This window comes from Mesoplodon bidens (assembly GCF_964165515.1).
Source record: "Mesoplodon bidens genome assembly, chromosome: 3".
Lineage (NCBI taxonomy): Eukaryota > Metazoa > Chordata > Mammalia > Artiodactyla > Ziphiidae > Mesoplodon > Mesoplodon bidens.
Genome location: NC_138178.1, coordinates 146,113,003 through 146,139,734, shown reverse-complemented (window position 1 = coordinate 146,139,734; position 26,732 = coordinate 146,113,003). Strand labels below are relative to the sequence as shown.

Here is a 26,732-nt window from a genome sequence, read left to right as displayed (position 1 = left end):
ACTCTCTCCATCTCTGCTACAGGCATGACCAAGGGGCAAGCTGAACCCGACGCCTCCGTAACCACTTCTCTGTTATAACTCCAAATCTCCAGCTGCAGATAAGAGGAACCAGGATGGAAAACTGAACTTTGAACATGACATACGTAACTTTTCCCAGAACTTTACCCCAGAACTCTCAAGTGCCTCTTCATACATGATTCTTTTCTCTAAACCTAAGCAATTATGGCCAAGACTAGAGGTGCCTGTGGGACTTATGACCAGAGACTGCGCAGGCCAACGCCCCACCGAGGGTGCCCACTGGCCTCTGTCCCGTGGGATTCTCGCCGTCGCGAATGTGCCGGGACACACGAGCATATCTACTAGAGCTCACTGGGTAACAAGCGCCTCATTTCAAAAGGCCTCTGGAATGGGTATTCAGGGGAAGCTACAGGAGCAGATAAGAAATGCAGGAAAAGGAAGAGGAGACCTTGCCTGACCTGAATTGCCTTTCCTTGACTTCAGAGTATGTGAGAGCCTTGGTTTCTTGGCAAGCTTGCTCAGCACGTTGCTCAGGGAAGGCACAGCCGTACAGGTGTGCTCTGGGTCTCAGGCCAAGGAGTGGGCCCCTCCTTCCCCCAGAAGCCACTCCAGAGAGAGGGAACAACATCGTAACTTGGTGCACTGGATCGAAGTAATGATGAAACCCTTCCCCTGCCTGCACCCTGCTCTGTGCCAGTACGTTTGTTTTATGGAGAGTAAAAAAGATCGGGCAGAGGGAGTGGGGTGGCAGGGGAGGAAGGATTCTTTGCAGATGGGGGAGGGAAAGAAAACAACTGAGCCAACTTTCCCAACCTGGTCTGAGCCCACACTACAGATACATTTTTCCATACTGGAGAATAATAATCCCTTTATTCAGCCAGTCTGGAAGCATCGATCCCTGATAATTGATTTCAGACCTTGCATGGAAAGTTGGGAAGGTGTGGGTAGCTGGAAAAGGGGGTGGGGAATGGGAGGAGGAAGAGGGGAAGCCCATAAAAGAGAGAGTGGCGGTACAGGGGATGGCTTAATGGAGCTAAAGAGGCTGAAGGCATCAGACACCGAAGGCAGATGCTCTGCCCTCATACTGCCAGGTAACACAGCAGGACCGCTTCCCCAGCAGAGCCCCGGAAGAGGATGGTGGTGGTAGCGCACCAGGCACTAGGTGAGGTTGTGGTCCAGGCACTGCCCTAAGACCCTGGGCCAGTGCACAGCCTCTGAGGTCCGACCTAGCTCTGCCCAGTCAGTCCTTCCTTCCTTCCTACTCTGACAGCCACTCCATTCATAGGCATTCTTACTGAGCACCGTGTGTTCTGGGCTGGGGGTAAGGTGGCAAACCTCTGCTATAAAGGGTCAAACATTTTTTTTTTTTTTTTGCTATACGCGGGCCTCTCACTCCTGTGACCTCTCCCGTTGTGGAACACAGGCTCCGGATGTGCAGGTCCAGCGGCCATGGCTCACGGGCCCAGCCACTCCGCGGCATGTGGGATCTTCCCGGACCGGGGCACAAACCCATGTCCCCTGCATCAGCAGGCGGACTCTCAACCACTGTGCCACCAGGGAAGCCCAAGGGTCAAACATTTTAAAGCGTACATATTTCAGGCTTTGGGGGCCACATGGTCTATGTCACAATTACTCAACTCTGCCATCTAGCACAGGTGAGGGAACTGAGGCTTACAGAAGTAGAGACCCGCTCTCGGTCACAGAGCCAGCAAGTAGCAGGACTGCGCTCTGAAAACAGGCAGTGGGTTCCAAAGCCGGCACCGGTACCTGCACATCGCACCCTGAATCCTACACCTCCGTCCCACCCGTGACTACAGCCGGGGGAGGGGAGTGGTCACGTCATCCCCGCAGGCTCCTACACCCCCGCCCCCCGCTGGCTCACTAGGCACCTCAGCCACCAGTCCCACGCCCTCAACTGGCCCCCGGCTGTACCAACAGAACAGAAGCCCTCACCCTCTGCTCCCCTGCTAAGGGCTCCACAGAGAATCCCTTCTCCCAGCCTTCGGGAGAAACAATGGTATTGAGTCTTCTCCCTCCCACACACAGGAGGCAGGCTGGGGCTCACCTGAGGCGAGTCCGTCTCCAAGGAGGGTGCTAAGAATCACCAGCAGAAGGTACACTCCATGTCCCACGGAGGCCACGGCAAACAATGAGGTGCTCTTTGGTGCTATCCTGCCATGGCACATCTTTCATCCGTCCAAGTTATTTTAAAAAGAAAAAAATTTAAAAGCCAGAAGTAAAAACACTGAAGTCAGCCCTGGGTAGATTCACCTATAAAAAACAAACCAAAAACAAGGACATAAGTGAAAACTTTAGCCATGTTAGTTACAATAGGCACTTTACGGTAAGGAAGCCATAATCACATACAAAGTTGAAGGAATTCTAGCAACTGAATCCCTACTGCCAGGAGAAGAGACAAGCACATAAGCGGTTTTCCAACTCCTCCCTGGGGAAATGCCAAGGCCCGAAGCAAGCTGCCATCGGCGTCAGCATCCGGGCGCCAGATCCTTGAGACAGGACAAGGAGACAAGCGCCGGCTCACCTGGAGCTCTGTCAGGCTCGGCAGAGCTTTCAGAAACTGCTGTGGCTCTGCCCTGCTGCCTGCCTTGGAGGCTCGAGCAAAGAGGAGGAGAGAGATGGCTGTTGACTCAGAGCTGCTACACCAGACTCTGGCTTTGCCTTTGCCACCGGACTCAGAGCAAGTTCAACTAACCGAAAAGAAAAAAGAAAAGAAAAGAAAAAAAAAAGAGAGAACACATGTCTTAAAGGGAGAAATACACCGCCTAGAGAGAAGGAGTGCAGCAGCGGGAGTTAAGGGCCCGGGGCTTGGCTGGATGAGCCCCTGAGGATCTGGCTCTGACTCAACAGCCACGAATCTCAAAAATGGACTAATTAATCAAGGCTCACCCAACACACCTGTGACCCCAGAGCCCACATTTGTTGGCTACACTTGACAATGATTGAGCGGAGAACGGGTTGTAACTCTTAATTAGCCCCACCATCCACTCTAGCTCAGACAAAGACGTAAGAAGAATAGGAACCAGTACCTTAAAAAAATAATAATAAAATCAGGGATTAAGACTTTTCAGGATTTTTTTTCTACTTGCCTTCAGGGAAGCAGAAGGGTTGATGATACATTATGATATAGGGCTATTATATTTTAGTTAACCCATGGGATTTCATTTATCCTAGTTTATAACAGGTATTCCAAATAAGAAGGTTACACTTCCTTTTTAAATTCCATATACACCTCCTTCTCCAACAAGGCTTTATGTAAATAGATAAAGGAGTCTGCCATCTACAACCCTAAGAAAGGATGCCCCTGAGGGATAACACCCAGACCTGACTTTAATCCATGTATGAAGCCTTGACTCAAGCCTATGCACCCCTTCTGAAGAGAGTTACTTCAAACAGCAATAAGAATTGTCTCAGTCCAAAGGAAAAGCAGCTATGAGGGTCTTCAATGAGAATGAGCCGGGGTTCAAGAAGAGAGCTAGCCGCCGGGTCTTTACCCACTACCCCCAAATAGTTGGGACTGTAGCAGTCCTCTGTCCCCAGTTTTTACCCAGATTCCAACTTGAGCCTTTATGGCTGTAGAACAGGGATGGTTCATGGAGAGGTCTAGGGGTGGAGTCTGTGACTGACCCAAAACAGTACACAAAACCATGTGTAAATGTGTGGAATGTGTAAACAGTTTTGTGGCTAAGAATGCTAGAGTTAGAATGCCAGAATTCAAATCTATTTCCTTTACTATGACCTTGTGGCCAAATTCCTCTCTTAGCCTCAGTTTTCTCATCTGCAAAATGGAGACAGTGACCATACCATCATCTTCACAGGGCTGATGTAAGGAGTAGGATCAAAGTGCTCAACACAGTGCCTGGCACTGAGCAAGTCCTCAGTAAACACCAGCAGCTGTCGCTATCGTAATTATTAATAAGATCTGAGAGTCGAGGACCTTGGAGGTCATCAGGCTTCACCTCCTCTTTTGACAGAGGCCAAAACCAAGGTCCAAAAAGTTAAAGGATATGCCCAGGGCCACCAGCCAGTTAGCAATGGGTCCTTGGTGCTGCCCTTGTATATGCAGCCACAGCAGGTAACCCTACCAGGCAGTCATCATCCCCTCAAGGCAAGAACCAATGGATCATCAAGGATGACACCTGCCCGTGCCACAGCACAGCACGTGCACAACAAATACTTTTGCAGTGAATGGATGAGGCTGGATCAGGGTGACGCTTAGTGTTCCGTGCCCGACTGGAGGACTGAGGAAAGATTACCCACAGGAGGGGATGCTGAACAGATTGCTAAAGGATGTGTCTACTGGAAAAGGAAACGGAGACACCAAGTACAAGTGGCTCAGAGCAATGGAACCCAGCGCTCCCGGCAGATGCTAGAGGCAGGGGCTAGGCTAAGTTTAAACTTTATCCTGAAGACCACATGAAGCTTATGAGGATTATAAACAGGGAAGTTACAACACCAAATTCATTTAGGAAGATCTCTCTGGCAAGGATTTTAGAGGACTGGCGCAGTGGGGGGCTTACCAAGTGGTAAAGAATCTTACATTTCGTATTTTATAATTAATATAGAGCTCTGTGGAGAACTGTGTGACAATATCTGTCCCCAAAATGCACACATTCTCTGACCTATCAATTCTACTTCTATCATCTGTCCTGAGAAATCACGTGTGCAATGATATATATGCAAGATATTCAGTGCATTATTTGTACTAGCACAAGGCTGAAGGGTGACTAGTTAAATAAGTTGTCATACACCCACATAATAGAATACCACGCAGTGGTTTAAAAAGAACTGGGCAGTTCAGTCTGTACTAATATGGAATGACTTCCAAAATTAGTATGTGAAGAAAACTATGTGTGTGTATGCATGTATTTTTAAAGGACACACACACACACACACAACACACACACACACACACACACACCCCACCCCACCCCCGTATGCACTGGAAGTCTCTCTCTGGAATTGATGCACAAGAAACTGGTAGCTACCAAGTGCTGTCAGCGAGGGAATCTAGTGGTTAACAGGGAAGAAAGCTTATTTTTCACTGTATGTATTCCCTTTTCATCTTCTTGAGTGTTGTACTTTGTGTATGCATTACCTCTTCAGACAGATAAAATACAGAATAAAATTAATGTAGCAAGGCATTCCTGTAAGCCACCTGTCTCCTCCCTCAACAAACTGACTGACACTCCAATAAACCTGACTGCTCTCTCTGCCAGGAATACAGTCAGTGTCAGGGCTCAGCACAAGGGTCATCTCCTGGAGGAATTCTTTTCTGACACGTCACACCCGCCTCCAGTAGAACTAACCCCCTCCTTACTCCCAAAGTGCCCTGAGCACCCTACTCTGACTGTACCTCTATCAAGTTATTATATCTGTTTATCTGTCTCACCTCACTAGGCTCAAAGTTCCTTGAAGGCAGGGACTGTGAATTACTCAACTTGTAATCTTCATAAGCCAGCACAGGGCCTGGCACCTGACAGGCGGGCAGCAAACGTCTGCCAAACTCATGAACACTGTGGGGGATGAGCCAGTATGGGACTGGGGAGGAGATGCACACAAATGAGCCCATGTTCTGTTTTGTTTTCTAGAAACAGCCGGTTCCTCCCTTACTGCTTAAGCAGCTACCTGGGCCAAGGGACCGATTCCACCATGAAGCCTAAGACCTGATCAAGTGCAAAACAAATGGGGTGATGGAAACGGGGGCTCTGCAAAGAGAAGAGAAAAGATGAACAGAGGAGAGTCAAGGAATGTTTATATGCAAGGCTGAGCCAAGGGTTAGTGCTTCAGAAATAGTACAGAGAAAAGTGAATCCCCACAGCCCCAGGATATCACCCAAAATGGGAAAACCCAGCTACTATGAAGAAAGGGTCTCACGACATCTAATCATTTTCAGAAAGAATCTACTTAGAACACAGAATTTTAAAAAAACAAAATAAAGCCTGCCCTTGAATCATGGCTTTAGACCAAGTGAAAAGAAGAACACTTAGAACAAATTAAGACCAAGTATTCATTATTACCCCTAGAGAAACATACAGACGAAAACGTAGTTAAAAAAAAAAAAAAGAATTCATCTCGCTTCAGTATTCCGCTGGTGTGTTAGTGACCACTTCCCCTGATTTAAAAAAATTATAATTTAGAGATAAAGTAAAATGCTGGATGTCAGGGGCTAAGGGGAGGGGGGAATGGGGAGTGAGTGTTTAATGCGTATAGCGTTTCCGTTTTGCCAGATGAAAAGAGTTATGGAGACGGATGGTGGTGATGGCTGCTCAACATTATAAATGCACTTCATACCACTCTTCTCTGGCTTCCGTTTTCACACCTCAAAACAGCTCAAAGGTCTCTCTCAATCACAGAATTCTCCAGAGCATCCACGCTTCTCTTTGTATAACCTATCTCTTCCTCCAGCTTTTCCAAAACACGGGGTGGGGCAGTGTCATGGGAAGTCTGCGTTCGCCCTTCTGACTTTCCTTCTTGGGACCAACGCCGCTGCCTCGACAGCCTGTGGCAAGGGGAGACCCCCAGGAGCTAGACTGCCAGCCCCTTAAGGTCAGGATCTGGCCTTTCCCCACCTCTGTGAACCCAAAACATCAAAAGCTGAGTGGCTGCTCTGCTGAATGTGATGTCACGAACACTCGTCTCCTGTCCAGAGTGATCCTCCAAGAGGAAGGACACTGCCCTTAAGCCACAGCTCTGAACTCGGGGAAGAACCGTCCCACATCTCTGCCTCTGTTTCCTCATCTGTAAAATGGAGGTGTTGCTTGCTTTGAATATCTCACCAGTGAATATCTCACCAGTCTATAGTGAGGTTCAAAAGGGACAAAATATAAAAGACTGCTTGCTGGGCTTCCCTGGTGGCACAGTGGTTGAGAGTCCGCCTGCCGATGCAGGGGACGTGGGTTCGTGCCCCGGTCCGGGAAGATCCCACGTGCCGCGGAGTGGCTGGGCCCGTGAGCCATGGCCGCTGAGCCTGCGTGTCCAGAGCCTGTGCTCCGCAACGGGAGAGGCCACAACAGTGAGAGGCCGGTGTACCGCAAAAAAAAAAAAAAAAAAAAGACTGCTTGCTCTGTAAACTGGTAAGAAGACTCAGGTCCTCCTATTTACAGTCTTAGCCTATGAGCCAAGACAGCAGAGGGTGAGCTGAGGAACCGCTCATAAAAACGATGATGATATAAGCATGGCAGGCTTCTGGTGTTGAGAAGAACCTGTAACACGAGCTCAAAGCTCACACAATTTGCTTACTTGTTGTTGCCACAGATGCTTCCAGATTAACCAAAAAGCCTGCCTAAGGTGAAATGTATCCTTAGAGTCACCTTGAAAAATGGCTCATAGCTTAGGGAGGCAGCGGCAGCTGGGGGAGGGGCTGCGAGTGGGGAGCCACGGAACAGCCCGGGCACCCAGTCCCCTAGACACGCAGGGCAGGGCCCACATCTCCACAGCTCATGAGTCCGGGTTGCCCTGGGGCCCCATCCCTGCGGGTGGAGAATGTCACAGTCCTGCTGAGGCACAGGCATGTCACACTCTACTGAGCGCTCCTCTGTGAAGGCAAAGGGTCCTGACTCAGCCACACTTGGCGCCCAGGGGCTAGGTGAGTTTCTCTACATCTCTGTGAGCTCAGCCTCCGTTTACATGTCACACTCAGGACAGTTTATTTCCTAAACCATGGCCATCTCTCCATTAGTTACAAGAGGGAATTGGACAGGTACAACCAACATAAATCCTTTTCTTGCCTCAGACTAGTCTGGAAAGGGGATGGTTGTGGTGGGAGAATCTAGAATAAGAGTCTGTTCCTTTGATTAATACTACCATGTGATGGGGGGAGACAAAGAACAGTTCATGAAGTTGGAACAGAACTTAACCATTACATTTCAGACTGTAAAGGTAAGAAGTGCTAACTCTGGAGTCCAAAGTTCCCCAGAGGGTGTAATAAGACAAGGGAATAAGGTGCTGGGAGGCCCTCCCTTACCTCTCTCTTTCTCCCTGCAGCGTCCCCCCTCTTCACGCCCACTCACCCTGAAATGGCTGGACCACAGCAGCAAAAGGTATCCAAATGTGTATCAGATCTTAGTGCCTCCCACTCCTCCCCCACAAAATGACAAAACTGTATTACTTCTAGATGTCTTCAGTTTACTTTTTTCCTCCCTGGGGATAAATGGCTCCTTCCAATCTTCCTAACCTCTGTATCTTCCCCTTTCTTTTGTGCCACCCGCAGCTGAGTACTTCAATAGGCACGAAGTTGTCTATCGGACTTTGAGATCCTTGAGAGCCATAAGTTCCTCTATCCATTTCCTTTTCATCTCCAGCTCCAAAGCCCAAAGGACACAAACATCAAACTCTTGTTAAAATTTGCCTCCTACAGGGACTTCACTGGTGGCACAGTGGTTAAGACTCCACGCTCCCAATGCAGGGCACCTGGGCTTGATCCCTGGTCAGGGAACTAGATCTCACATGCATGCCGCAACTAAGGAGCCAGTGAGCCACAACTAAGGAGCCTGCCGCAACTAAGACCTGGCGCAACCAAATAAAATAAATAAATAAATAAATAAATAAAATTCCTAAAAAAAAAAAATTTACCCCCTACAAATCACAAAAATAACCCTCAGCTTTTCTCAGAAACCACTGAAGCCAGGGTAGGGTAGGTGTTTGAGGCTTTTTTGAATTGCTTTAATATTCCTTGTATTCTTGTCTTACTCCCCAGAACGGCTCACTACATCCTCTTGTTGTCCCAGTTTTCCCCTACGCTACTGCTCAGGCTTCAGGCAGCAGGGACACCAGCAGACACACTAAACCTTCTCCTCAATAGTTTCCAGCATCTTTTTTCTAGAACCTAGCAGCAGGATGACTGCAGCATGTATCTGAATGCAGGAGACAGCCCTTAAGTCCCAGCTCCACCAACCAACAGCGGATTGGCCTCAGGCAAGCCAATCATTCTTCCTGGTCCTCACGGGGTAGGTCTGGATGATCCCCAAATGCCCTCTGAGTTCTAAGAAATCTGGAATGTCTTCTAGGGAAAAGGAGAAGCCCAGAAGTATTTCTCCTGAAAACATAGGTCAACAAAAGTTCTGACTAGAAGGAAGAAATGTTAAATCCACCCTCCTTTTTCCGCAGAGCAGCCCTTTCCCCCTGCATCTCCCCAGAATCTATCTCCCTCTGCACTGCAGCAAACTCAGGAGACTCCAACTTTTCCATTTAGAGCCTAATCAATCCATCAGCACATTTGTATAGGCCATCCGTACACAGTGTTCCTGAAGTGCTTTCCAAAAATAACAAACATCTGACAAAAAAAAAACCCAGCCCCCCCCCCCAACACACACACACACACACGGATCACTACAGAGCTGTAGGGGCCCAGAGAGAAAGAGAAAATGCAAGAGAGAAGGACACAAGAGAACAAAACAAGACAGGCTCAAGACAGGACAGAAAAAAGGAGAGAAAAGGCAGAGTGCCTGCTCACAGGCACTTGGCTCAGGCCATAAATTTCCAACAGTGAAGGCAGGAAACCACTTCTTCTCTAAACTGATGGGCTAAACTAGAACCAATCAGTTCGCCTCTTGATGCCTCTGTTTACTCGTCAGTAAAACGAAACAATTCAAGTACTTCTCTCTCAGAGAGCCTGGATCCGTGGAAAGATTCTGGCAGGCTGTGCCAGAATCTCTGGTCTGCTTGGATATTATTAGTTAGGTGGCCTAGGGCAAGTTATTTTCAGTTCCCATCTACAAACTGGATAAATAATACCCACCTTGTTGGGCCTCCGTGAAGTGGAAATGGGATCAACGTGAAGGATCAGGACAGTGTCTGGAACACTGGGCCCTCAAATCAGTGCTGTTGAAGGCCCCTTCCTGCTCTACCAGGATGTTACTGAGTCCCCACTAGACCCCCGAAGGGCACTGTTTCAGCTGGGCTGAAAACACATGCCCCCAGACTAGGCTCGAAACACAGTCAGTTTAGATGAAAGAAGAGCCAAGAGGTTAAACAAATGAACCTCCAAAGGTCTCTCCCATGAAGTTCTGAAAATATATATTTTTAAGGAGCTTAACATTCCCTCCCCCAAAATTAAATAATCATGTATGTGACTATACTGAAGTGATATTTGTGTCTAGAGGGACCAAGGAGGTTTTCTAGCCTGAATGTGCTACAGGAGAGGATAAGGGCACAGAGCTTACATGTCTGAGATACACACACACGCGCGCACACACACACACACGCACACACATTACCTCATTATATAGGTGCCATTATGCCTATTTTACAGATAAATGAAATCAAAGGGGCCTAGAAGTCTTTCCTCCTCTTGCTTTCCTACAGCAAAGGACTCCCTGTTCTTTTTTTGCAAATACAAGGTCAAGCTTATTTGCATCTCCCCTGAGAAAACTCTTCAATTGAGCCAACAAGCATGGAAGGCTCTTCTGAACCCACAGCATCACTGCCTGGAAGACTGGGAGAACCAATCATGTCCTCCCCCAGGGCCCACTCACAGTGACTTAACTGTTGTATGCTACAGTTACTGCAGGTGGTAAATTCCTGCAGAGCGCCAACCCTGCCTCTTTCTGTGCCCCAAAGTGCTCAACATTTATTTGTTCAGGAAGGGGGAAAAAAAGATAAACCCCAAACCCATAATTTGCATAGGAAATACAAGATGGCAAAGTAGCAGCAGATATAAAACAGGAGGGGAAAAGGGTATATAAATCCTGAAGTTTTGCCAGGTAGCAAAACAGATGCTTGGCAGAAGTGGCTGTAACTGGTTCCTAGACCCAGAGCTACATCTATGTGTCATCACACCCCTCTGCTTGGTTCCTATCAGAGCTGGGTGGAGCAAGCTTCAATACCCACTTGGCAAATAAAGTCTGGGAAGCTGATTTGCTAAACCTGATTTCTTAGGGCTCAGTGTTTGTAGTGACTCTACTGCAATTCAGCAAATATTTACTGGCTGTCTTCAGTGCAAGACTTGGGTGATCACAGAGATGAAGTGGGGCATAGTTCTTACTCTCAAGGAATTCACGATCTACCTGAGAGGAATTACATGTTTATCTACATAAAACACTGTGAAACTGTTACAAGGGTTTGTGTTTTTGCTTTCTGTTTTGTTTTTTAATTTTAAAAAGTGCTATGAGAACACAGAGGAGACCTAAGAACAAAGCCTTCTGGTTGGGGGTAGGGGGAGGTGACAGAGAAAGCTTTGAGCTGGACCTTGAAGATCACACACAGATTTAGTGTGCTCCCGGGGCAGTTCTGCATGCACAGTGCTAATCATAAAGAGAGAGAGAGGAAAAAAAAGAAAGAAATGGTAGAACAATTCACCAAAAGGATGGCAGAGGGAGAGAGGAAAAATGAAGTGATAATTTTGTCTGCCAAGAGTCACTGAATGCTGCTGTCTGGTAACAGGAAATAAATATGTCTATATACCTTCACTCAAGGGGATGTTTCAGTGCTAGATTTTGGTTTTCAAAGTATGTACTCATAGCTGTGTAGGAAACACCTCCTCCAGGTCAAAAATAGCAAGCCCAAGAAAACTGGTTGAAGCAGTTGTGTTTACTTTTTACTGTCTCTGTGGATCGCTTTCCAAAGGCTCCCAAGTGGAAGGGTATAAACAGGTCTGTGTCACTTCCTGGTTCTCAGGCCTTCTGCTACATTCCCAGTCAGTCTGGGAATGCTGCCTATTTAAAAATAAACTGTAAAAACTCACCAAAAACCCCAACTCTACTTTTTCCTCGACTTCATTCAAGTTCACTGTAATTAAAAGGGGCTGAGCGAGAGATGAGACAAAAATGACCACAGAGAATGAATTCTCAGGTGAAAACAAAAATGTAGGCTTACTGAGTTCAAGGTCAGGGGATTTGGATTCTACTCATGTTCTGCCTCTAACTGGAAAAACCGGACCTTGAAAAAGCAAGAGGCTTCATCTCTCTGCACAACAGCTGCTTCAGCATCCTCTTAACCCCAATACAGTTCTCCAGTCTTTGTGGACCTCAGTTTCCTTATCTATAAAATAGCGCTAATAACAGCTACCTCACAGGGCTATTGTAAGTATCATATGGGAAATATATATAAAGCACTTAGTATAGTGTCTGGCACCCAGTAAGTCATCAAAAATGGTGTCATAGTTATCACCATCTATCGTTACTGTCATCGTCATCTGAACACGGGAGGGCTGAGCTAGATGACCACTACTTGAAGAACCTCTCTGGCTCCAAAATCCTATGATTCTTTAAGTCACTTCCTCCTTTTCTTTATTTTTTTTCCCCTTATTTTCTTTTCTTTTTTTTTTTTTTTTTTTTTTTAGGGGGGTGAGATGGAAAGGAAGGGAGATCAACTTGGAGAAGCATGGCAGTTACTGACACATCCTCCATGTTTATGTTAGAAACACCAGAATACACTTAAGGAAATCCATCAATGAGCGTGAAGGGGGCATGTTACCCTCCCCAAGGGAAACGTCCATCTAGGACCCACATTAAAGCCACAGCACATGGCAAGTGCACCCACAACTGCTGCCACTCCTCCCGTGGTCATGAAGGACAACACCCTCCTGGGCCAGCGCGATCCGACTGCATCCACCTCGTCTTTAACAGCGAGCAGCTCCTTAGGGAGCCCGAAAAGACAGCGTGTGGCTCATCCACCCACTTCTAATAACAACTAATCCCCCCCACCCAAGGTATTCCTGTTTTAAACAAAAAAGTGCCTTCTCCTTAAGATAATTTGAATGTGGTCAAGAATCAAATGCCCCTCCCCAAAAGTTACGAGTGTCATCAGAGATGTCTGGATTTATCAAAGCCGAAGCGCTAAACCGTAGTTAAATTCAGATGAAATTAATAAGCGTTTTCTTTTACTCATTCCGGGTCCATAATGTGCCAAAGGCTGTAGAAGATGCCAGAAACTAATAGGATGGGGTGAGTGAGAACGATAAAGGACGACACCTAGGCTTTTGGCCTGTGACTGTGTGAATGGTAGAAGCTACCCCAGGAGGGAAACAACACAGGTGTAGACAAGCAGGTTTTGGTGAAGAATATGATGAATGTAGTTCAGGTTATTTGGGGGTGGGTTGAATTGTAGGTACTTGAAGGATATCCAGGTAGAAAAGTCTAGCAGGCAAGTTAGAAATGAGTATCAAAATCTGCAAAGTGCTCCGAACTTGGGGTATTGCCCTGGAGTGATTAGCCTGAAAGTGATGGCTGAAACCATGCAAAATAGACGATGAGCTCACCTAGGTGAGAGAGATGAGTGAGGACAGAGTCAAGCCAGAATCCTGGGGAGAACACTAACTTTTTAAAGTGGCGTATCAAGGAAGGAGAGACCATGAAAGACACTCCAAAAAGCACAAGGAAACCAGAAGCCTGTGCATCACAGCTGCCAAGGGAGGGACAGAGTGATTCAAGGAGGATGTGAGGGGGCACAGTGGCAGATGCGGCAAAGGTCCAGTAAATAAGAACTAAAAAACACCCACTGCATCTGGCCACTAGGATATCACTAGGGACCTCCTCAAGAGCACATTTATTAGAGTGGTGAGGGCAGATCATGCTGACTTTAACATGAATTCAAAGTGAGAAAGCAGATACAATAAGGGCAGAACAATTGGGGGTGGGTGGAGCTGGAAGAGAAGGGAGAAGAAACACTGGATGATGGCTTCTGGCTCCAAATATATTACGAGTTGTACTTTCTCAGTTAACCCAAGGATTTCAGTTAAAGCTTCTGGAACTGCCCAGATAGCTCCGAGACACCCTCCCCCCAAACCCAATGGAGAGTCCCTCCGAATGGGCACCCAGACATACACACTATGGTTGCCAAAGCTGTGGAGACGCTGGGGATGAATATTTAAGACCTGCCTGCTTCCTTAATGTTCAACAACAACAAAAGCCTCTCCACCCCATCACCCCTTTTCCAAAACTACTACCTCTTCTGTAGGATTCATGAGTGAGAAGAAACAGTCAACCTAATGGCAGGGCCAGAGCAGTGGACTTAGTGTCTCTCAGGCCTTAAGGTGCTCCATAAATATGGTCTCGGTTTCTGCCATTTCCCTCCTTTCTACTCAAATTTCAGCCGAGTATTTTCCCTTAAGGTTCAGGATTCCAGAGGCATATTCTTCACCTCCATCTACTGAAGCTTAACAGCCCCAGTGAGGTACACATTTAGAACAAACAAGACACTGCCTTCTGGCTCCAAATTGTTCTCCATCTTGTATAAGTTCCAAGAAGCCTCCTAATTTATAACCAAACCATGACTCTTCCCGTCCTCTTCCTCACAAATTACCCAAACTTCCTGTAAGTTGTCAAGGTTGGACTGCAAGGCCCCAAGCAAAAATGAGAAGCAGGAACTTGCCTACTGTTCCTTCCCCTTTGATTAGTCCCACGCCCCAGCACCACCTCTGCCCTTACATGACCCTCTCATTGTACAGAGCCCCTCCACCAATGCCTGCATGCTCTAGGTCTAGCTCCAACCATATCTCCAGTTCTCTCCACGTGGGGTTCTAAGTCAGGACCAGAGAAGAAAGGAATCTGGTTAAGTCACAAGAAGGAATACTCCCTTAAATCTCCAAATACAGACTCAAAAGTTATCTCAAATTAGTCAAAGTTCAGGCAGAGGTATCAAATGAAGAACTTCATAAAGTCCAGGTATCATCTTAAGAGAGACTGTGATAAACACAGCAGATAAGAAAGAAACAGCAGACTATACTACAAACCTACAGTAATCAAGACAGTATGGTACTAGCACAAAAGCAGAAATACAGATCAATGGAACAGGATAGAAAGACCAGAGATAAACCCACGCACATATGGTCATCTTATTTTTGACAAAGGAGGCAAGAGTAGTATACAGTGGAGAAAAGACAGCCTCGTAAATAAGTGGTGATGGGAAAACTGGACAGCTACATGTAAAAGAATGAAATTAGAACACTTCCTAGCACCATATACAAAAATAAACTCAAAATAGATTAAAGACCTAAAGGTAAGGCCAGACACTATAAAACTCTTAAGAGGAAAACATAGGAAGAATGCTCTGTGACATAAATCACAGCAAGATCCTTTTTGACCCACCTCCTAGAGAAATGGAAATAAAAACAAAAATAAACAAATGGGAACTAACGAAACTTAAAAGCTTTTGCACAGCAAAGGAAACCATAAACAGGACAAAAAGACAACCCTCAGAATGGGAGAAAATATTTGCAATGAAGCAACTGACAAAGGATTAATCTCCAAAATATACAAGCAGCTCAGGCAGCTCAATATCAAAAAAACAAACAACCCAATCCAAAAATGGGCAGACCTAGATAGACATTTCTCCAAAGAAGATATACAGATTGCCATCAAACACATGAAAAGATGCTCAACATCATTAATCATTAGAGAAATGCAAGTCAAACCTACAATGAGGTATCACCTTGCACCAGTCAGAATGGCCATCGTCAAAAAATCTACAAACAGGGACTTCCCTGGTGGCGCAGTGGTTAAGAATCCGCCTGCCAAGGCAGGAGACATGGGTTCGAGCCCTGGTCCAGGAAGAGCCCACATGCCGCGGAGCAACTAAGCTCGTGTGCCACATCTGCTGAGCCTGTGCTCTGGAGCCCGTGAGCCACAACTACTGAAGCCCGCGGCACCCTAGAGCCTGCGCTCCGCAACAAGAGAAGCCACTGCAATGAGAAGCCTGCCACACCACAACGAAGAGTAGCCCCCGCTCACCACAACTAGAGAAAGCCCGTGCACAGCAACGAAGACCCAACCCAGCCAATAAATAAATAAATATTAAAAAAAAAAAAAAAAAAAAAAAAAATCTACAAACAATAAATGCTGGAGAGGGTGTGGAGAGAAGGGAACCCTCTTCCACTGTTGGTGGCAATGTAAATTGATACAGCCACTATGGAGAACAGTATGGAGGTTCCCTAAAAAACTAAAACTAGAACTACCATACGACCCAGCAATCCCACTATTGGGCATATACCCTGAGAAAACCGTAATTCAAAAAGAGTCATGTACCACAATGTTGTTCGTTGAAGCACTATTTACAATGGCCAGGACATGGAAGCAACCTAAGTGTCCATCGACAGATGAATGGATAAAGATGATGCGGCACATACATACAGTGGAATATCACTCAGCCATAAAAAGAAACAAAACAGAGTTATTTGTAGTGAGGTGGATGGACCTAGAGTCTGTCATACAGAGTGAAGTAAGTCAAAAAGAAAAAAACAAATACCATAACATATATATATGGAATCTAAAAAAAAAATGGTTCTGAAGAACCTAGGGGCAGGACAGGAATAAAGACACAGATGCAGAGAATGGACTTGAGGACACGGGGAGGGGGAAGGGTAAGCTGGGATGAAGTAAGAGAGTAGCACTGACATATATACACTACCAAATGGAAAATAGACAGCTAGTGGGAAGCAGCTGAATGGCACAGGGAGATCAGCTCAGTGCTTTGTGTCCACCTAGAGGGGTGGGATAAGGAGGGTGGGAGGGAGATGCAAGAGGGAGGGGATATGGGGATATATATATATGCATATAGCTGATTCACTTTGTTCTACAGCAGAAGCTAACACAACACTGTAAAGCAATTATACTCCAATAAAGATGTTAAAAAATAAAAAAGAAAAGAAAAGAAACAGCATAACTTAATAAGGAAATCTGATATCTCCCTCATTCCCAACACACATGTTTCTTAAGAAGCTTACTGACTTCGTTCAACACATATAGTGAGCACCTACTTACCCTAGCTTCACACGAAAGGTACAAAGATGGGGGAAAGCTCATACCTTTAAAGAGTTTATAGTCTACTGGGGGAGATAAGATACATACACAAATAACTATAATGAGGTAAAAAAGTGAAAACACACTGGAGATATATAGCCAAAGTGTCAAGGACAAAACAGGGAAATAAGCTGGAGCCAGAAGAGGGAAATGAAACGGCTAATTACAGAATCAATCACAATGTGAGTTTTAGTGTCATACAAAAGGGAATTCAAATCCTGATTCTGCCTCTTGCTTCTTAGGGGTGCTAGGTGTACTGTTTTACCTGCTGTGAGCCTCTGTTTCCTTATATATGAAATTGGGGTAGCAGACATTCAACAATAGGCAGCATAGGGCAGTGATGCTTGAAAAAAGGGGAAGAAATGCAGTGAGTCCTACTAGTGCCCCAGCCAATCCCCTAAAGGAGTCTTCAGGTCACAGAGTAGGGAGAAAAAACCTGAAAGTGTTCAACAATTTCAATGAGTTGAAGAGACAGAGTTGGGCATCTGGGGAAGCCAAGGTAGCTAGAATGTGCAGGGCAAAGTAATTGAAAGGAGGGAGCTCTAAAGAGAAAAAAGTGCAGAGACCTGCAGAGGCTCAGTATGCTGATCTGTGCAGGTGTTTGAGGAAACTAGCAAGGCTGAGGAAAGAACCAAAGGAAAGAAATAGGCAGCATAACCCCCAGCACTCACACAGAGCCAGAAATTTACATGTTCCCACCGGCCAAAGTGGAAAAAATCTCCTAATCCACAGGGCATTGGAAGGAATCTTCAGAAGGGTTTGGCCGCAGCAGTGGGACCATCCTAGCCCTAGACTAAAGGCTGTTCTGGACCCACCCTAACAAACTGAAAAGCAAGCCTTGAAAGGATCAAACCAATTCTAAGTACTAACTGAATTGCTTCTGAAAACAAAGCTGAAGAGTTTTTAAAGGAATACAAAAAGTTCCAGCACCCACCAACACACAACTATGTCTAGCTTCAAATCAAAAATTAACAGGCGGGGCTTCCCTAGTGGCGCAGTGGCTGAGAATCCGCCTGCCAATGCAGGGGACACAGGTTTGAGCCCGGGTCTGGGAAGATCCCACTTGCCGCGGAGCAACTAAGCCCATGCGTCACAACTACTGAGCCTGCGCTCTAGAGCCCGCGAGCCACAACTACTGAAGCCCGCGCACCTAGAGCCCGTGCTCCGCAACGAGAAGCCACCACAGTGAGAAGCCCGCGCACCGCAACAAAGAGTAGCCCCCGCTTGCCGCAACTAGAGAAAGCCCATGCGCAGCAACAAACCCAATGCAGCCAAAAATAAATAAATAAATAAATTTATTTTTTAAAAAAATTTAACAGGCGTGCAAAGAGGCAGGAAATTATAACCATGACATATGGTCACATGAGGAGAATAATCAAACAATAGAAATGGACAAGGAAATGACACAGATGACAGAGTTAGTGGACAAAGATATTCAAATCTCTATTACAAATATACTCTGTGTGTTCAAGAGAAAAAAGGAAGGCATGAGCATGATGAGGAAAGCAATGGAAGACAAAAAGAAGACTCAAATTGGACTTCTAGAGGGAAAAATACAAATATCTGAAATGAAAAATACACAGGACGGGATTAACAGATTAGACACTGAAGAAGAAAAAAATTAGTGAACTTGAAAGCATAGCAATAGAAACTGTCCAAAGTGACACACACAGAACATCAGTCAGAAGTGTTGACAATATCAAGCAGCCTAACATATATATAATTGGGGCACGGGGAGGGCATATGGGTAGGCACAAAAATTGTTTTTTAACAATGGCTGCAATTTTTCTAAATTTGATGAAAACTATAAACCCACAGATTCAAGAAGCTCATCAAATCCCAAGAAGCAGCACAAAAAGAAAACACAAGGTACACTGTAATCAAAATGATGAAAATTAGCATTAGAGAACATATTAAAAGCAGCCATGAGGGGGTAGGAGGAGAGACAATGCATTCAGAGGAACAAAGAATTACAGCAAGTCTATTGTTACAAACAACACAACCCAGGAGGCAATGGAGCAACATGTTCAAAGCATTGGGGAAAAAATTCAGTCTGACACTGGTTAAGGAAAAGTTGACAAGAACTATAAAGTTCCCATCATGAATGCTTTTTGTGCTCTGCAGTAATATTTTTCAGGGAGGCCTGTGCTGAGCACAAGATGGAAGCTCAGTGGCCTTATAAACATTTGCAAGTACAGTACCCTATGAAGAGTAAAAAGGGGTAAAGACTCTTAGGTTCATACAGAGCCATGTTTTACCCATATTTTATACCTATGTACTCAGAACATTACAGACTATAGCTCTTATGTAGTCATATTCCTTAACACAATGGAAAAGAGACAAGAAAGGTCTATCAGAGGATTCATCCCATAGCAGAAGAAAATCAAGAAATAAAAAAGTAAATCTCATGAAGGAATGAATTAGCTCACCAGCATCAGGCCTGACGAGGCCTCCCTCTCCTCAGGTGTACACTTCTATTGGTTAATGTGTCTGACTGGCCTTTACAGATTCAGATAAAAGGGTTTTTTCAGAATCTAAGAATGCTCCTTGAGAAGTAGGTAAGAGTAACTCAAGAGCTGAATGAGTTACTCGATTCTTAGCTATGCGATCCAGCCCAGGCTAGCACAGTCTCCTCCTCATTAAGCACCTGGGCTGGCATCCCATTCTTCAGAGTCCAGCCTGGGGTTTTACCCTGGAGGGACCATTAAAATGGCAATTTATCTGTTCTGGGCATTGGTTGGTCTGGTCTCCCCACTAAACTATAAGGTCCTGAGAAAGCTGGGGCCCCATCTGTTTTTTATGTTTTCTTTGTTAACTCTGAGACCACCACACTCTCAAAAAAAACCCAGTATAGGTGTCCAAGTGGGACCATCCTTCCCAAAATACTTGACTGCCTGAACTAGCGGTTTTCAACTGGGGACACTTTTACACTCCACCCCAGTCCCAGGGTTTCTGGCAACATTTGGAGGCATTTTGATGGTCATAACTTGGGGGGTGCTATTGGCATCTAGAGGGTAGAGGTCAGGGATGCCACTAAATATCCCACAATGCACAGGACAGCCCCCAGAACAAAGAATTTGGCTCCAAATGTCAACCGTGCTGCAGCTGAGAACCCTGGCCTGCATGGATCAGTGCTGAGCTGCAGCAGACGCCAGTAGATGTGCATGTCTTGCAAATTCCCTCACACCACTGGAAAGCCTCTAGTCCTACCACCTGTCCCCTGATCCTCCCGCTGTCCCTAACGCAGGCTTACAGGCCCTCGAGAGAGGAGCTTAAGGGTTCAGACTTCTGGGTTTTCACCCCATCTCTGCCACTAGCTGTTTGATACTGGCTGGACATGTCACAAAACTATTCTGGGCCCATTTCCTCCTCTGTAAAATAGAGAGGTTGGAAAAGATGACTTAAGCGTTCTTCCAGCTCTATTTGAAATGCTAGCTTTGGCCTTATCATGAGCCAAAGAGAAAGGGGAAGGATCCAGCTTAGTCGTGAGTATGCACATCCACCCGCTGAAGGACAGAGGTTCTTCTATTGTGGAAACTGAACCCAGCCAAGGGGAGGTCCAGACAAGCCTGGAGCTCAGGTATGAGCGACCCAGAAAGGGCTCTGCAAACACTGGCTGCAAGTCCAGCCCAGGCCCTCAGGTTTAAAATATGAAAGTCCTTACTAGCTTCCCTCCTGCCTTTCCCATGTCAATCTTTTTCACCAGTGTTTGGAGGAGGAGCGAGAGGCTAGGGCCACTGAAGAGTAGCACCGGCATCGCCTGGGAGTTTATCAGGGATGCTGAATCTCAGCCTTCATCCCTGATCTACTGAACTAGAATCTGCATTTTAATAAGATTCCCCAGGCGACGCCTATGCTAAAGTTTGAGAAGTCCTGGTTTCGGGTATACGGCCCTTCTATTCTCTGCTTTGTCATCTCCTCACTCGTAAAGATGACTTTCAAGACTCTGTCCACATTCTATCCTAACCCCACCTCCTTGCACACCCTGTGCACATGTACACACGCGTGCACGCGCGCGCGCGCGCGCGCACACACACACACACACACACACCAGTTCAGAACTTCCAAATCCAGAGTCACCAAGAGTCATGGGGACAGGTTCCTTCCTCCTTGCCTCTTTCCTACATCCACACAAGGGGAGAAAGAAGCTAGGCTTGAAGCACAGGCCAAATTAGAGCTTTTCTGAGAGTGATTCAGCCCACCCCTGCTGTTCAAAGATTCCCCAGGAGGAGGGATGGAAAAAGGGAAGGTGAACCCAAAGGTACAAACTCTGATGGGAAGAGAATCATCATGTGCATCTGAACAGAGACCAACAGGGGTCCAAAGTTTCATTTCTAAAGTTTTTTTTTTTTGCTGCTGCTGCTGTCTTACGTTACAGAAAGATTCTTGGGGCACGGGCTAAAGGGCAAAGCACACACACAGAGTAAACAAAAACGCAGCAAGGGTTCTCCTGGGGGTGGGGGCAGCTGGAACAAAGCAAGACCATGCTGAAGGGTAGCACGACAGAGCGCTGGAACAGAGGAGAGAATGTGGGGGGCAGGGGGGCTGCACTCCGCTGAGAAGTCAGTGTAGTGGAGGAGATTAGGCTGCTGCTCGCCCCTCACTCCACCCGCTGGCGTAAGCAGCAGATGGCCCGGCCCCAGGCAGCTGGCAGAGACAGCCATCTGCACGTGCCTGCCTGCCCCTCCCCCACGGCTGAAGATGGGGAGGAGCAGGGCAAGGTCCAGGCCCAAACCCAGGTGGACGCATCCTCTGGAAAACGCACCCTGGGGGTGGGGTAGCAACGTCACCCAATGCTCTGCCACAGGGGGATGAGCCTCAAAAACAACTCTAGCATTACCCAAGGTTCTCTTGCAGCCACCTTTGCTGCCTCTGGTCACCTTCTTTACCAGGAGCAGACTCATGGGTCTGTCTTGGGGTCCTAACACAGTACAGCCTAAAGTCCAACCTATCCGTGTTAAGAGGGAAAAACTGAGGCCTAGAGCGGAATTATGACTTGCCCTGGGGACAAAGGGCTTGTTAGTGGCTGAACCAAACTAAGTTCTCCCAACTCTCACTAATAAACAAGGTTCGCCAAATATCTCCCGATCAGAGTCTAACCACTGAGCCCCCTCAGACAGAGTGCCAGCCCCAGCACTGTTCACTGTGCTTGTCCATTCTGAGCCCCCAAGGAATGGCTGCTGCCCATTCGTAATTCTGCCAGATTAGGAAGTCCAGCATTAGTCTCCAAGAACTGTGTGTGTGTGTGTGTGTGTGTGTGTGTGTGTGTGTTTGGAAGCGAAAAAGGGCTGTTCTGAGAGCTGAAGGGAATTATCAGCCAACACAGAAACGGAGGCGAGTCTGAGTTACTGCCAAACCAGACTGGCTTAATTAAGACCCTCCCACCCTCTTCCCCAGGAAACCCACCCTCTCCTCTGGCTGGTCACACTAACCTAGCTGTAAGAAGCAGTCATTTCAGGGAAGCCGAAGCCCTCTCAGCTGACCCAGCCCTGGGGGATGGGCCATCAGCCAGGGAGCCAGGCCACCGGAGCTTCGGCACACCAGCTGCCCTTATTGTCGCCTCAGTATCCACCTTCGACAGCACTTGCTCCATAAAGGTCCCCCAGCCTCCAGCCCACTCTGGATCAGTGTGCGCACCCAGTGGAAGAAAACACTCATTAGCTTTTCGAATGTAACCCTCTACAGAACCCAAATAGAAGGCACAGTTATGCAACTGCAAAGCAGAATTCCTCTTCTTGTAAAACAAAGATGCATGTCCACAACCAGCTATCTGGTAAAAACCGGGTGGAAAGAGGCTAAGGGGCATTGAGGTCAAGCTGATTGACTAACCTCATCTAGATGCCTGGCAAACGCCAGCTTCAAGGCCCTGAAGCCCTGGTATAATGAAAGCATCCTAATGATCAGAAATCTTTCCTGCCCTAAACGCCCTCAGATGCTGCTTCTGACCCTACACTCCAGTGCTATCGCCATAGGCTCATCCTGGCCTTTAGGGCCAACACCAGCCCAGGACCCTGGACATGGATATTCAGGGCCAGAAAGTAGCCTGCCTGAAAAACTGACTTACTCAGGAGCTGAAAAGCAATGTTTGGGCCAGTACAACAAAGGGCCATAATGGGCACCTTGTACCCCAAACTCCTTCACAGCCGCCACAAGGAAGCTCTGGGTAGAGGAGCGTGGGGTGTGCAGTAAGGGTAGGGAACGGGGACACTACTTCCTTTACTTCCGCCCAAACCACACCCCTTTAGAACCTGCCCTCCTGAAAGGCAAATGCAGTTCTGACTTCCAAACCTCACTGTTTCAGAGAACTTCTGGTCTTCTCTCTTCGCTTTTTAAAACAGACGACTGCTCCCCTAGGGAGAAAAAGCAGCTGTAAACCCAGGAGAGGGCAGACAAAGAACCCTGCTAGGAGTTCCAGAGGAACAATTATACTACTGTTAAAAGGCTTCTCAGAAGAAGCAACACAGCCCATTCCAAACAGAAAAACACAACTTCCTTCAAAGTACTTGTCTAAAGGGTAACCCTAGGGCAGATGATTTCCCTACACTCCACTATGCTGCCTCCCCTACTCAACACTAAGACCTTGACATGTAAAGTGCGGTAGTGATTTTCTTCCTGGGAACCTTAAAAGAAGCAGTTCACAACTCAGTCTACCTGCTACTGTCTATTGTTATCATCATCATCATAATCATTAAAGGGCTAAACTTCATTACCAAACTGCTACAAACATTTAAACAAATTTAAGCCATTATGTTCTTAGGCAGACTGAAGCCACAGTAGTGACTAGTGGAAAGAGAATGGGGAGAGGCTATAAATCTGAGAGGCGCAGCCTGGCTTCTGCACTTCTTACTTCCCAAAAGGAACAGCAGTTTTCAAAGGCTCAGGATTCTGGGAAATCACCCACTGGCTCATTATACAGCTCCATCACAAGTAATGAGGCTGCCACCCCAAAACCCATTTGCCAAAAATAAAAGATCTAAAGAAGTGTTTCAGAGAAAGTTTGTGAGAAGAGAATTCAAGCTGGTTTTATTTTCATACAAGCTACAATTAAATGGCTTTGCCTCTGTAACCACACTTCCTACCTAGAATTCCAGGAAGTTTAGGTGTGCCCCTCAGATTTAGACTGGCTTACAGGGAATTTAGCTGGCTGAAACTGGTCCCAGCCCATAAATGTTACTAACCTGTTTTCACAGTCCTAGTTGGATCTGAGAAATAATAAAGGGGAGTGGGGGAAGGAGGGCAGGGAGTCAGTGCTACACTTATAATTCTGCCCGAGTCAGAAGAGGAAGACACTGCTTTTAATTCCATGCAAGAGGCTATTATTAGAAGGAAAAATGCCCCATAAGCCATAAGCCCCATCAGTGTCAAAGCAAAGAAAAAAACATATTTAGAGAATATATTTAAATCCCTGCACTTCCCATAGGAATCGATACAAACGCCATTGATACAAATAAATCAAATCATGTCTGCTCACCGTTGCCCCTAATGGTCTGTTCCCTTCAGCTACAAGCTTCCCTGTGGCCAGGCGCCTTTCACGCCCTCCTTTTGAGAGGGCTCGTCACACGTGCATCTGGCCTCACCACAATTCCCCAAGAACGCCGGCCAACTTCTAGGATGAACCCATTTTCCACGTGAGCCAGGTTTTCAAGAGCATCTCAGAGCGAGACAAGCTCCTGGGGGACAAGCCTGACGACTCTTTCCGACAGTCCCGTTGTCTCGGGTCTGGCGTGTCCAGAGCCCTAAAAGCCCCTGATGGTCTTCCAGCCCCCGGCCCACGTTCTGCTCCAGGCCATCCAGAACCCCGCCAGGAACCCCACCCCCAGGCACTGTCGGATCACCTTTCACCTCTGCCCCCACTCTGTGAGGCATCGTGTCCTGACGGTCCTCTTTGCAAAATGTACAGAAAGCACAGGGCCTGGCCCACCAGGAACTCTCAGCGGAGCTGGGGAAGCTGCCTACCCTGACAGCAAACAATCAAGGCACACAATAAGGCAAGGGTAGCTATTTCAGTAGCCTGTGTGGGTGCAATAAAACACTACGTCGGGACTTTCCTGGTGGCCCAGCGGTCAAGACTCCACACTTCCACTGCAGGGGGCATGGGTTCGATCCCTGGTCTGGGAACTAAGATCCCGCATGCTGCGCAGTGCAGCCAAAAAAACACACACACACACACACACACACACACACACAACCACTAATTCGTGAGGTATGAATTTTAGAAAATAAGGAAGAACAGCAACTACTTGAGAGTTATGGACAGAATCATGGAGAGAAAAAAAGATACAGAAATGGATCTGAACCAAGACAATTAAAGAGGGCCGTAAAAAGGAAGGAAGGGAGATCTGACCTGAAAGCCTTGAGTGCTGAATAAGTATGGAGATAGAAAGAGAGAACTTCTGGGGCTGGAAGGCTTAAGTAAGCATGATAAATTAGGAAGGTAGGGGTGGGGAAAGAAGTCAAGAATCAGGGAAGAACAGAAAAAAAAAAATCCATCTGAGACTGTCCAGGGCAAGGCACAATTCTGACGGTTTTCCCGGTATCTATCACATAGCAGACTCTGGTTACTCAGCGAAGTATTAAGTATTCAACCGAATACTTACAATAAGGCCAGATTGTACAGCTATGAGAAACAAGCAGAGAAATTCAGCTTTGGATCAGTAGGTAGTGGGGAGCCAATGAACGTTCTCGAGCAGGAAACATGACCTAATCTAATTCAACGGGCATTTACTAAAGGCCTACTACGTGAGAGGGACCAGAATACTCGGTCCTCGCCCTCAAGGAGCACGGCCACCACGGGAAGGGATGGTAATATGACCTCCCACACACATAGGGCTGCATTCTCTTACCTAGTCTCACTTGAGATAAGAACAATGTTAACCGGACATGAACCTGGCAAGAGAGACTAAAGTAGCCTGGGAGGCCAGACAGGATGATAAGGTCTGGGCCAGAGTGGTGATGACAGACACCTACAGAAGAAAGAAATGGCAGGAGCTGGTTACTGACTAGACGGGAGGGGCTCATAAGAGGGGAGTCACGATGACACAAAGTCAGAGAGCAGGACGACTCGGATTTCAGTTCCCAGATGGTGACATACCTTCAGCCCATGCTTTGGCCTAATGCTAAGGTCAGTCGGCTCCACCATTCTGCCCATTTCTGGGATGAGGGTCACACACTCCATCCTTCCCATCCACACACCGTTCTTCATGCTAGTTGTGATTTCCTGTAATTCCCATTTGCAAGGGGGTAAAGGAGATCGATGAGGAGTTGACAATTCCTTTGTCCATCACAACACTAATAAACACATCTCAATAATCCTGCCCTAAAGTTTTATTGGCAGCTCTTATTCTGGGAAGAGGAGAAAAGGGGGAGGAAGCATTACATTTTAAAAGCCTTGAGGCAGTGTTCTCCCTACCCAGTGAGTTTTCCTCCTAGGCAGAGCCTCCCCAGCGACATTTAGCAAGGCAGAGGCAAGAGATGGAAAAGTATCAACCTCAAGAGCCAGTACCAGTTCCTACAGAGAAAAGAGGCCCAAGACCCCACCCCACCTGGCTACGTGAAAAATGAGCACACAGTCAGGACGGCAGAATCAGCATGAAGCAGGCCCCAAACACATGGAGTAACCAGAATCAATGGAAACAAGTAGCTGGCCTTCCGCAGTAACTGCTCTCTAAGGGAGACGACACTTGAGGACGGGCCAAGTGCTCATCCCAAAGTAGAGCTGCCCAGTGCAAGGCTCTGAGCCACAGGAAGGCCAGCTTGGCTCCCAAAAAGGTGGCCCCTCCTCAGAACCCTGACACCCTGCCAGCCACTGCCATCCCTGATCATCCTAGACAAAAGCAGCACAGTAACAGGTGAACAGCGGTGACCTCTGGAAGGAAAAATCACGGCTGATTTTCTCCCTCCGTGATTGCAAGTAACCTGTATTTCCTATTCTTTCTTCAAGAGACAAGTAGAACTTGTGAT

At 46.9% G+C, this 26,732-nt stretch overlaps 1 protein-coding gene across 4 annotated transcripts in view; it reads right to left on the bottom strand.

Moving 5' to 3' along the window:
- The window catches only part of SUSD6 (sushi domain containing 6), a 93,691-nt gene that overhangs the window by 48,358 nt on the left and 18,601 nt on the right, over positions 1–26,732 (bottom strand). For 2 of the 4 annotated variants that reach the window (XM_081229100.1, XM_081229103.1), the window contains exon 2: positions 2,084–2,289. In XM_081229100.1, the coding sequence (XP_081085226.1) occupies positions 2,084–2,204 (121 nt within the window). In that variant the 5' untranslated portion in view covers positions 2,205–2,289. Of the gene's footprint in view, positions 1–2,083; positions 2,290–2,560; positions 2,703–25,863; positions 25,990–26,732 lie in introns of those variants that run through there. The other 2 variants (XM_081229101.1, XM_081229102.1) reach the window with 2 other exon arrangements.